Source organism: Pezoporus occidentalis, unplaced genomic scaffold (assembly GCF_034315485.1).
Source record: "Pezoporus occidentalis ecotype Australia unplaced genomic scaffold, CSIRO_AGI_Poc_V1 ctg121, whole genome shotgun sequence".
In the NCBI taxonomy this organism is placed as follows: Eukaryota; Metazoa; Chordata; class Aves; order Psittaciformes; family Psittacidae; genus Pezoporus; species Pezoporus occidentalis.
Window position 1 is genome coordinate 3,925,340 of NW_026913006.1, and position 13,091 is coordinate 3,938,430.

Below are 13,091 nucleotides of genomic sequence, written 5' to 3' on the forward strand. Positions count from 1 at the left end.
TTCATTAAAATTCTCTTTTTTAAAATGTCTACTTCATGATCATTTCTGTTACCTGAAGTTAAGGAGAAAACTTTAAACCTTAGAAGAAAATGAGAGAGGAAACATGAAATCATGCTGAGAAATGAGAGGTGTGAAATACAGCTGGTTTCTGTATAACAAAATTAAAAAAAAGAAGTAAAAGGCAGAGAGGGTCAAACTCATCCTTGACTGAACTCTCCTGAGATCAGTGGTGATTCAGGAGGATTGAATGTGTCCAATCACGTTTAGATCTTTCAGGTCAGTGTCTTAGTGATTCAAATGGGTCTTCAAAGGCTTGTGGAAGAGAACCTGGAAGTATCTGTCATACAGCCATATCCACTCTGCCTCTTACATTTACATGCTTCTAGGGGCAATAAAAAATCTCAGCTATATCCCAAAGTGAAACAGTGAAACATGCAAAGAGGAGAATAATTTACATTATAAGTATTTTGATTTATCTGGTCTCATGAGTGACCAGTCTGCATTGCAGGGCTGCCTATCTAGCCCGCTTTGGCCTTCACTGTATTTAAAGAAGTAAAATAAACCCCAAGTAGATAAAAGCTGCTGGATTTTGAAACCTCCCAGGTTTTCAGGCATTATTGCAATGGTTCCCTAAATTGTTGTTGAGACTTTTAAAGTCCTAAAGCATTGAAAAGGGAAACTGACTTTTGAGAACAGAGGAAAAGATACAAAGCTGTATAGTGCAGTGATGGATTTTCACTGTGAGATAGTCCATTTTAAAAAAATCCCAACACCTCAGACAGGAGCCAGTCTATAAGAGAAATGAAAAATAAGATTAGGAAGAGAAAGATTTGAGATCTGCTGTAATCTAGTTTGCTGATTTTGCAAGATGATTATTGTAATGCTGTATTAAGAAGATAGTGTATGTGGCATGTTGATGGCAGACATTCAATGAAGAAAAGAATGGTGTCGTTGTGCTGTGTGTGGGCAGGGAACTGCATGCAAAGTATTTATAATTCTGTTGAACTGGAAGCTCCAGTCCTCAGGAGTTCATCCAGGTGGAAAGGTGTTTCAGGACAGAAGAGGCAGGGGAAGGGTGAGCAGGAGGGTATGGGAAGCAAATCCCATGCAATGTGTTTCCATCAGCCCAAATCTTCACAGCCAGATGGAGTCATGCACCTGAGGCTGCAGGAGCATTTGCAGAGCAGCTGTTGGTAGAGGATTTTGGACCCCAGTGGAGCTCCCTGCCCACAGTTCAGTCTTTGTTCTGGGACGAGGGTATACCCTCATGTGTTTCAGTATTTTATGGAGCTAAAACATACTGTATATTTGTTTCCTGCTATTTACACTGCAATTCCCTTGGATTCCTCTGCTGGCATTGCTGGCAAAAGGGGATCACTCTCAGGCCTTGAGAACATTCAGAGTTCCTGAAAAGAGTAAGAAAAAAGTCATTTCTGCATAAGGTCATCCTGGGATTTAGGCGTATTTTTATTGCTGTATTCCATGCTTTGCTCCATACAGAAACTATTTTCAGTTCTGCAGTGCTGATATTACCAGAAAAGACTTCCCAGCATAATTAGCTGCTTGACGTACCTTGCTCCTCTTCACATGTTTGGAAATTTGCCATTTAATTTGGAACTGCAGAGTGTCTTGTTTACTAAAAATGTAGACATCTTTGCAGAAGGTTTTTCCTCTCAAAAACCTCTTTAAAAGGGTGTAATGTACAGAATACACTGTGCTATATAATGTGGAGCAAAGGTGCTGAATGCATCCACATATTTGTCAACCTCAAAAAAAGTTGTAAGAAGTGGTCTGTATACAAGGCTGAGGGAGAGTTGTGATGATTTAACTGTGCTTTTGCTGAGATTTAACAATGATGTAGTTGTGAGGGTTTATATTTTCTGTGATAGTTTAATCACCTTATATCTGATAAATTTTGCTATATTTTCAACACAGTGACATATATCATCACAACTCATTTTTTATCGTCAGATGGACAGCACCAAACAAAGTGTGCTAGATCATGTTGTATCATAAACCATATACTAGGATAAAGCCATGGCCTTTGCACTGCAACACTCCACTGCTGCGACACTTATTCATAGACCCACAGACTAGACAGAAAGCTAAATATGAGGTACCAACAGCAAGTAAACTGCCAGTGATCTAGCTAAGGGTCATTGGAATTTAGGAAAATACTTTTGCCACCTGCCTGAGGTATTCATTAGGCAGATCTTTGGGAACAGTGTAGATGTTCTCTTTTGTAATCAAATCCCACTGTTACAGGAAAATCCTTCAGAGATCAGAGTGATTCCATTCACTTTCTACTGGTAAAATAACAAAGAGGGATCAAATCTCATCAGTCTTCAAACCTAATTACAAAAAAATAGAAAAACAAATTGCAGTTTCTATAACAAAGGAAGACAACTCTGCATACACATTTGGTAAAGTTGCATTTCAATAGCATAACTACTGCATCCTTCCAGCTGTCCCTCGTGAAAGCTGCACTGTGCATGTCTGCAGAGATAGATCAGCTCTGTTATTCCTTTCTTCATCTTCTGCACTGGATCTTAAGAGGGCAACACTTTGCTGAAAGTAAAATGTGGAGTACATTGAGACTAACTAAGATTCACAAAAGCTATAGAGTACAGAACATGCATGTCAAATGTCAGTTTGAAAAAATATTTTGTGAGTTCTGTGGAAATAAAAACCAAGCCAAATAACTCCATATATGGCCATGGAGAGAATATACATGCTAAAATGACAGATGATATATGCTTTAGTAATTAGAACAATGCCATGGCACAGACTTAAGGTCATGTTTTGAAATACCTGCAATAATTATACCTTTCTGGGGAGCTGACAGTAGTAAAAATTCTCTGCATTTTAAACTGCATTTTAGATCTATACAGCAGAGGGCACTAGTGTTATTGAGTTGACCATAGAGTTCATATTTTGATACTAGAAAAATGAAGGGGGGGAAAAAATCCCTTAGAAGACAAAGACTTTTCAACAAAGGCTAAAGAAGCTGGTGTGTGGTCTGTGTTCCATGTGTGGATTTATAAAGCTAAACCTTTATGTGTCTCTAACATAATAGACAGATATTGAATGGCAAATTACTCTACTACTGAGTTGCAGATGGGTCTTTATGTAAAGCACATTAAAATATTTCCATGATGTTCTTCGAGGCTTTAAATGAATTTTTCACTGTGTTTTTTGTGCTGGCTAATTTGTTTTCCAGGGTATTTATGGTTTAAAATTACCCTGATGTGAAATAACTGCACCAAGTCTTCCTGAATAGTTGAGCTCTGAGCTGTAGAAAAACGCCAGTGCAAAAGAAAGGACCTTTTTAATAAATTCCTACTGCCACTAAGAATCTTACTGCAGTATGTTAGCTTCATGCAAAGCTTACCAGTTGGAAGGGAGCACTTGCAAGACATTGCCTAAAATATTTTCTGCTGATCAAGTTGGCTTTTTTTTTATCAGCTCCCCTGCACTTCAGCAGCACCAAACCCACTTAATGTGGTCCTATGCTAAATACTGCATTTTACTCCCGGCATTACCAGGAAAGAGAAATATTTAGTAATGTAAATAAATTCAAAGTTAAATCAAATGCTACAAAAGCTGAGATTTGCTCACACTGCCTCCTAGAAAACATTTCAGAGGAATGGCAATATAAAACTTCTGTACTTACATATTAAACAAGATAAAACTTAAACAGAGAAAAGTCAAGCACACTGATACATATGAAAATGCATCTAGAACTTCCCATTCACGTCTCACAAAATGCTGTTCTGGTCTTCAAAATGATACACTCAGAGAAGCTAATATGTAGTCAGTGACCAACCTTGTATTTGCAGTATACGCAGGTTTGAAGTTTGTAGAATTTCCTAAGGGTCTTTGACAGATCATAGTTCTGAAGCTTATCTGTGATTGGGAACGTTGGCACAGGACTGAGGTAAAAGGCAAACAGAAAAGCCACGGGTGATTTTGGCCTTCAGTACAAAGACCTGGTCTACGTAGCTGATTCATTGCCTGAGTCAATAACCAAACATGGGAAGAATATAGGGAATTTATTAAAAGATGATAAAACAAAAGCATGTATTTTAAATATCTTTTTGCAGCTGAGACATGGAAACATTTTGGGGGGATGAACAATTTTTGCCAATCAGTATCATAACTGGATAATTCATTATAATGAAGTACTGTATTTGCGTAAAATGTGCTTATCTGCTTGGGTTTTTTTTAACCCATGGAGCATATGTGTAATGATAGAAAGGGAAGATTTGCTGGATAATGGAGTATCCTTTAGTCTTTAAGGCCAGGATGCATGGGGATTGGAGCAACCTGGTCTAGTGGAAGGTGTTCCTGCCCATGGCATGGGATTAGAACTAGATGAGTTTTAAGGTCCCTCCCAACCCAAATCATTCTTTGATTCTCTGAATGGTAAAATAATTGGTTTGGTGTATTTCTCAATCTGATTTATAACTTTTTTATGGAATTCATTATTCAGTGCAAGTCCTTAGGGGATAAGTTTTAGAATTTTTTTTTTAGAAAAAAACAAACAAGAGAACAAAAAGAGAAATCTACTGGATAAAAGAAAACCAGTGACAAACAAAAATGCTAACACAGTTACATTAACTATCACAGAAAATGGTTTATTAGTATTCAGCTGCAAAACTCATGGATCACAGATCTTAACTCAGGAGCCTTAAACTGATATTAGGCTCATTAATATAATTCTTTAGACTACAACATTCAGATTCTTCTTCCAGACAGTCTAAGAAAGTTGAGAAACAGGTCTTTTTCATCCCCTTTTTTGCAGATAGTTTTGCTACAGTTGGACTTTTGAAGTAAGGGAACTTGAATCTTAGTGATTACTTGGAGACTGTTTCTCCATATATTGTGTTCAGCACCTCTGAAGTGAAAAGTGACCTTGTAAGTCTGCAGTAAACAGGAAGTCGTGTAGAGCAGCTACCCTTATCTAGTCTAGTACATTATCCTAAACACATGAAGCCAATGTCAAGAAGTGCAGTTGTTGGCAGAGGGAAGAGGTGGAGAGGTGGGAGCAGTTAACACTACAGCCACAGGGTTCTTCAAAGTCGTGTGGCAGGAGTGTAACCCACAGAGGAAGAACCTGAGTGACTTGCTCAAGGTTGCAAAACACATGAGCTTCATGAATCTTTCATAACAAGAATGATGTTTTATAAATAGTACTTACAAAGCAGATCAAACAAACAAATAGAGCCTAGACTTTCCAATTCCCATTCAGAGGTTTTTAACTATTATATTGTCTTTTTTTCTGCAGTAAATTATTAAAAGTGAGATTGGAAAGACTTGCAAGCCTTTATAACAACCATTGCAACTATTATAACAAGTTTTTAAAAAATGCAGAAATGAATTCTCAAACCTCTCAAAATTCTCAAGAAAATTGTCTGAATACATAATTAGGAAAAAAAAAAAAAGACTTTCATTGAAAGGATTGCTGTGAGATGCAAGTTAATATGTTTCTTCCTGTATTTTTTTTTTAAATATGGGGTTTTACACAAAATTATTTGAAGGCTTGAGTGGGAAACTGTTGCCTTATAGTATTTTGTTTTACTGAAAATATGCATTATGCATCTACGTGCTTTAGTTTATAAATATGTTTTAAGATTGCTGTAATTTATAAGGCTTCACTTTTGGCTGATTTGTAAGAAATTGAATTCATTTCTACAACAGACGGATCTTGCACTGAGTACCAGACTGAAACTGAGCTGAGGGCTGGGGGCTTTCAGAACTGCCACAAATGAAGCAGTACTGAAATTCTTAAAATGCTAATGATTGTATTAGAAAGGCCTTTTTTCCCCTTACAGTAAGATCTGCAGGTTTTCTTTAGAGTTGCTAATGAAACTGCCAACCCTGAAGCTACAGGGATAATTTTCAGCATTTAAATGGCTACTCTTATTTCTGTATTCAGCACACATTTACTAATGAGTGTTTCTCTGGTGTTGGTGCCAAACAAAAGAATTGAGGACAAAATATCATGAAATTGGATGATGCTGTTTAACAGTAGGGAAGAATTACAGAACTGGTGGATGAGGCAGAACAGCTGATGTCATCTACCTGGATTTCTGCAAAGCATTTGACACTGCTCCACACAACATCCCTGTCTCTAAACTGGAGAGACATCAATTTGATGGATGGACCACTCAGTGGATAAAGAATTGGCTGGATGCCACACACAGAGAATTGTGGTTAACAGCTCAATGTCCAGCTGGAGATGGTAAAAAGTGGTGTCTCTCAGGGGTTACTGTTTGGACCGATCCTGTTCAACATCTTTATCAGCAACATGGACAATGGGATTGAGGCTCCCAAAGCAAGTTTGCTGATGACCTCATAGCAGCCTTCCAGTTTCTGAAAGGTGTCTACAAGGGTGCTGGAGAGGGACTCTTCACAAGGGACTGTAGCAATAGGACAATGGGTAATGGGTTCAAACTTTAACAGGGGAAGTTTAGGTTAGACAGAAAGAAGGGTGGTGAGGCACTGGAACAGGTTGCTCAAGGAAGTTGTGAATGCTCCATCCCTGGCAGTGTTCAAAGCAAGACTGGACAGTCTTGGGTGACATGGTGTAGGTGTGGTGTCCCTGCCCATGGCATGGGGGTTGGAACTTGATGATCTTAAGATCCTTTCTAACCCTAACTATTCTATGATTCTATAATCAATGCTTAGCATGTTTCTCTTGGGTTTTCATTTAGTTATTTTGTTGGTTTGCTTTTAATTTGAAATAGGCAAGATCTTGTCCTGACACTTGTATGACCTGCTACATTCAGTATTAAAGGCTTTACTTCTAGTTATACCTCAAGGCAGGAATTATGTTTAGACAAAGATTTTCACTCCTACAGAACAGGAGTACCCCGTTGTTCTTCATATTATCTGTTGTCTTATAATGTGTCAAGAAGATTAATGCCTTGGATATTCTGATAATTCCTATATTACCTATTTTTTGCCTTTTGAGGCCTTTATCATTTCTTTCAATTCTCCTCTGAGTCAGAACATTTTTGTTAGGTATACACTGCCGTTGAACATGTTATCTGCCATTCAGCTACATGTGTTATACATTGGAACGAGCAGGAAAAGCTAGTGTCTGGGGTTTTCTTATCTCATTGCCAGTTACAGCTGACATATGTAGCTGTACAGGAAACAAAATATGAGAATTTCTATGGCTATTCTTGCTATGGAGTTTCATGGAGTTGAGTTGACTGGAAGGTCTTGAGAAGCCGTTGTTTAGAGAGGACAGTTCACACTTAAATATTTGATACTAATTTAATGTTCTCCTTCTCCCTTCTTTCTTTCAGGCTATTCAAACTCCAGAAAGACCAGTACCAAATAAATTATGAATGTTGAACAAGATGACCTTACACCCACAGCAGATAATGATAGGTCCTAGGTTTAACAGGGCCCTATTTGACCCCCTGCTTGTGGTGCTGCTGGCTCTTCAGCTTCTTGTGGTGGCTGGTCTAGTGAGGGCTCAAACTTGCCCTTCTGTCTGCTCCTGCAGCAACCAGTTCAGTAAAGTGATTTGCGTACGGAAAAATCTGAGAGACGTGCCAGATGGCATCTCCACCAACACCCGGTTACTCAATCTCCATGAGAACCAGATCCAAATCATTAAAGTTAATAGCTTCAAGCATCTGAGGCACTTAGAAATCCTGCAGCTCAGTAGGAATCACATCAGAACAATTGAAATTGGGGCTTTCAATGGACTGGCCAATCTCAACACTTTGGAACTCTTTGACAATCGTCTGACCACTATCCCAAATGGGGCTTTTGTATACCTGTCAAAACTGAAGGAACTGTGGCTTAGAAACAACCCCATTGAGAGCATCCCTTCTTATGCTTTTAATAGAATCCCTTCTCTACGGAGGTTGGATTTGGGGGAATTGAAAAGGCTTTCATACATCTCAGAAGGTGCCTTTGAAGGTTTGTCCAACTTGAGGTATTTGAACCTTGCCATGTGCAATCTTCGAGAGATTCCTAACCTCACCCCACTTGTAAAACTGGATGAGTTAGATCTTTCTGGGAATCACCTTACTGCTATCCGGCCAGGTTCTTTCCAAGGGTTAATGCATCTTCAGAAATTGTGGATGATACAGTCCCAGATTCAAGTGATAGAAAGGAATGCTTTCGATAACCTTCAGTCACTTGTAGAGATCAATCTGGCACACAACAATCTAACACTACTGCCTCATGACCTGTTCACACCACTCCACCTAGAAAGGATTCACTTGCATCACAACCCTTGGAACTGCAACTGTGATATCCTTTGGCTTAGCTGGTGGATTAAAGACAAGGCACCTTCTAATACTGCATGCTGTGCCCGTTGTCACACACCTCCCAGTTTAAAAGGAAGGTACATTGGTGAGCTGGACCTGAATTACTTCACTTGTTATGCTCCGGTCATAGTGGAGCCACCAGCAGACCTCAATGTCACAGAAGGCATGGCTGCAGAGATGAAATGCCGGGCATCAACCTCCCTGACCTCTGTATCTTGGATTACTCCAAATGGATCTGTTATGACACATGGGGCATACAGAGTTCGTATTGCTGTGCTTAGTGATGGCACATTAAATTTTACAAAGGTAACTGTGCAAGACACGGGTTTGTATACATGCATGGTGAGTAACTCTGTCGGAAATACCACAGCTTCTGCCACACTGAACGTGACTGCCCTGGATAACCCTGGTTACACTTACTTTTCAACCGTCACAGTAGAGACTGTAGAACCTTCTCAGGATGAGGCACAGACCACAGAGCAGGTTGGGCCCACACCAGTTACCAACTGGGAGACTACTAACATGACAACCTCACTCACTCCACAGAGCACAAGATCAACAGAAAAAATGTTCACCATTCCTGTGACAGACGCAAACAATGGGATCCCAGGAATAGATGAGGTTATGAAGACTACCAAAATCATAATTGGTTGTTTTGTGGCTATCACTCTCATGGCTGCTGTGATGCTGGTAATTTTCTACAAAATGAGGAAACAGCATCACCGGCAGAACCATCATGCTCCAACACGGACTGTAGAGATTATTAATGTGGATGATGAGCTTACAGGTGACACACCCATAGAGAGTCACTTGCCCATGCCAGCAATAGAGCATGAGCACCTAAATCACTATAACTCTTATAAATCTCCTTTCAACCACACAACCACAGTTAACACAATAAATTCAATACACAGTTCAGTGCATGAACCGTTATTGATCCGAATGAACTCAAAAGACAATGTACAAGAAACTCAAATCTAAAACGTTTATGACATTATGGGGTAGGGGTGGGGATGACAAAAGATGATTTATAAAACAAATGACACAAATGACTGGGCTAATCTACTGTTTCAAAAAAATGTCTTTACAAAGAAAAAGAAATTTATTTATTAAAAATTCTATTGTGATCTAAAGCAGACAAAATTATGTGTATTCCTCAGAACCTGTTTTTGCTGCACTTATTTGCCCTCTTTGTTCCCGTTTTAATTCCCACCCTACCCTGATTTCCATTCACCATATTTTTCATAGGAGATCTCAATTCCCTAAAAGAAGTGGTCTAGGAAATTTTGTAAGAATTCTGTTACATTGGGGGAATTTTTATGGTGAATACTAGTGGTGAGTTCGGTTTATTTTGTCACTTTTTCTTCTTTTTTTTTTCCCTCATCGCCTTTTTGAAATTATTCAATAGAGAATGGAACCATAACATCAACTTTACAAGTGAGAAAAACAAATAATCAAACCTTATTTTTCCCATGTAATGATTTGCTCTGTATTTACTGAAAGCACCGTTGTGTGAAAAAATTGAAAAAGTAAAAGCAGTAACAAACAAAACCCCAAGAAATTAATTTACTTGTGAAAACCTATGAACCCCATGATCTTTTAGGCAATTCTAGAACAGAATTTGTAGTTCAAACACTAAACAAAGATTATAAATAAAATATTGGGTTTTTCTGTACTTGAATACAGCTCATTTTTAGTGTGGCTTTGAACATCACAATTTGTTAAAATTCTTACAATATTCTGCTGTGATGGTCCAAAACACAATCACTTTAAAGAGAATAATTAAGTCATTTTGGATCTTTACTGAAGCATAACATAGTTTTCATTTTAGTTTATGTAAGCAGCATACTGACAACTAAGGGTGAGTGAATTTTAATGCAAGATTAAGATCCTTCCTTCTAATGGTGTTTTCAACTATCTGTATAATATAGCAAGATGCATTTCACAATGCCAGGAAGTTTTGCAAGGACTTGCAGTTATCACGGAATCTATTGGACAGAGCTAAAAAGAAATTTGTTCTGGGTTTGTTTTGTTGTTTTTGTTTTGTTTTTTTTTTTGTAATTTATAACTGTCAATAAGAAAATTCAACTTTACATTAAAGCTGGCGTTTTCCAGTTCAGTTGTTCTAGGACTCCTGAACATAAATATGAAACACATTTAGCTGTCTGTAATACCTCTAATCAGAGCTGTATCCCTATGAAATCAAAATGCTGGTAACAGAGTAACTCAAAGGAAGAAATCTGAAAATTTCGGCTTAAAAAAACCCAAATCAGAGGAGAGCGTAGGTTACTGTAATTTCATGACTGTTAGACTCCCTGTAACCAGTTTACATTAATTTAAACTCAAATTCTTTTACCAACAGAAAACTTACATCCTTTTCTATTTATGTATGTTCACTGGATTTAGGATATTGGTATAGGCATGGTGTATACCTTGCATGCAGAAAGCTAAAAAGAAGACTTTTAGTAAGAAAAAACAGCTTCAGAACACTGTTCTTCCAAGTAGACGTTCTGCCAAATTAAACTACTTGATGCATTGGCAATTGAATAGAAGCATTTTAAGACAATACAGGTGGGGAAAAAGAATCATACATATCATCTCTGAATATCTTTTCACCTATTTTCTTCCTTTACCACACTTACTGTGAGTTTTCAAGGTCCTGTGCCAGGTAAATAATATTCTTGGTTCATATCAAAATCGCTTTGGAGCTTTCTAATATGCAATAGCATGCAGAATGCAGACCCTTCTGAACAGTGAATTTCTGTAAATTTAAGAAGGAGCTTCTGCTAGGTTGAAGTGGTAAATGTCTCTTGCTGGATGCACAGTTCTCAAGGTTGCAAGTGAATACTGTAGTAAGAAGGCCTGATTCAAAGAGGACACAGTGAAGATAGCTGATGGTGAATCACACCCTGCAAGGAGTCTGATAAATATAACACAAAATGAAACCAGAAATTCTATAATAACCTCAAAGAAACATTTTCAAGACATTGTCCTTTGATGTACTACATGAAAAGTAATATCTATTCTAAGGGAATTTTAACAGAGGACAAAGATGGACCTGAATGTAAAATGTTTCAGTTCTGATTCTTAGCTTTGCCTATTTCTTCAAAATGCATTGGAGCATTTCATTGGCGATTTCATTTAAGCATTGTGGCAGGGTGTACAGAAACACTGCAGTTACACATTGCTATTTGTACTTGATCCATCTGTCTAATAACATTGTGTCTATGACCAGGGCTTATCTGAAAATTGGAAAAATTCTTTCCAGGAAACCTAGGGCCATCTATCAACAGGTTTATGTAAAAAAATTATGGCTATTCTCCAAACAGTATTTGTGAAAGCATTTATGGTCACCATGGTTTTATAAGCAGGTAGTTTTTACTATCTCCTAAATATTATGCATGGGAGGTCTTTAAGAAAGAGGTGTAACTATTGCTAAGTGGGACAGTGGGTCAGTGACAATCTTTATTCCTCTATGGGGTAATACAAAATAATATCAGTGACTTTTTTAAACAGTATTTGATTGGGTAAGTATACACATATTATGTGGAAACTATATTAGTTATTTTCCCTGCATCTTCCCTATCCCTCTTGGAGCTACAGAGATTATTTCTGACTCCTTCCTACTTCTATAAAACACTCATTATTTTCATAGATTAATTAAATACCAGAGTTAGAGAACATCACAGTTTATATCGTGCACTGAGCTCTGAAATAAAGTGAGAGGAGTGCTGTGCTCTCTTGTTTTGATGCTGAAATCACATGCCAATACAGCCTGTTACTGCTCCAGAGACTACAATGTTAAGAATGAAGCATGAGTCTTCTATATGGCAGAGCACAAGTGATAGAAAGTTCTCATGATTTTTTTCTTGCAGGTGACCACATTTTAGATTCTGTGTGATGTAAAAATAATAATAACAAAAAAAAAAACAAAAAACCAAGGGATTTTGGTTATGAGCTATCACTTTTAGTGGGCTCATGAGAAAGGAAGAATTATTCTTCAGTTCATTTGATGGAGTTTGAAGACATTTCTCTGCTGTCCTGTGCAAATACGAAATGCACACACATTTTCTTTCTGGAATTGCCATCAAGTCTTAACAAATCTTGCCATATGCAGAAGCAACATGTAAAAAGCATAGCGAGTGAGTTCCATTCAATTCATCATACAAGGCAGACATTTTATTTTACTTTGAAAAGGGCTAAATGTGTGGAAATTATGACAGTAATTGTGGTGGTTGTTTTTTTTTGCTAAAATACTCTAATGTGTTAAAAATCATGTATAATGATTACAAGATTCCCTGTCCCCACTGATGGCATTATAGGTTGATCACAGACTTAGAGAAAAGATAATTAAGTTAATATTGTGTTTAGTTTAGCTTCATAACTTTGTAAAAAGATTTCATAACAGCTGCTATGAGCTTTTATATGTCAGATGCAACCATTACTGTAGCCTTTTCAATGAGAAGAATGGAAAATCTTTTCCACCTATTTGCCCTTCCCTAAAATTTATATTTCATTTTTTTTGTGAGGTAAATACAACATTTCTGAAATGTTCACTTTATTTCTAAGTCCAGGCAGTGAAGGCCCATGATGTGTCAGGAACTATCTTGCAATTTCATACCAAAAGAAGTAAATGAAGAAACAATTTCTCCTTATCTTCAAGATATAGTAAGGAAAGTTAGACTTCCACATCTGGTTTTCTGTTTTTCTTAGTAAAATTCTTTAATGCATGTTTGTTCTCCTTTGTGCAGCTGTTGCCAAAAAAACAGCCTCATTTCAAGCTTGCATCGAAAATCC

General features: G+C 37.6%; 1 protein-coding gene across 6 annotated transcripts in view; it reads left to right on the top strand.

Annotated features, from left to right (window-relative positions):
• LOC134157869 (leucine-rich repeat-containing protein 4C) overlaps window positions 1-9,823 on the top strand; it is a 536,647-nt gene extending 526,824 nt beyond the window's left edge. For all 6 annotated transcript variants that reach the window (XM_062607292.1, XM_062607295.1, XM_062607293.1 and 3 more), the window contains one exon: window positions 7,317-9,823. In XM_062607292.1, the coding sequence (XP_062463276.1) occupies window positions 7,359-9,275 (1,917 nt within the window). In that variant the 5' untranslated portion in view covers window positions 7,317-7,358 and the 3' untranslated portion in view covers window positions 9,276-9,823. The remainder of the gene's footprint in view (window positions 1-7,316) is intronic.
• Window positions 9,824-13,091: the final 3,268 nt, after the last annotated feature.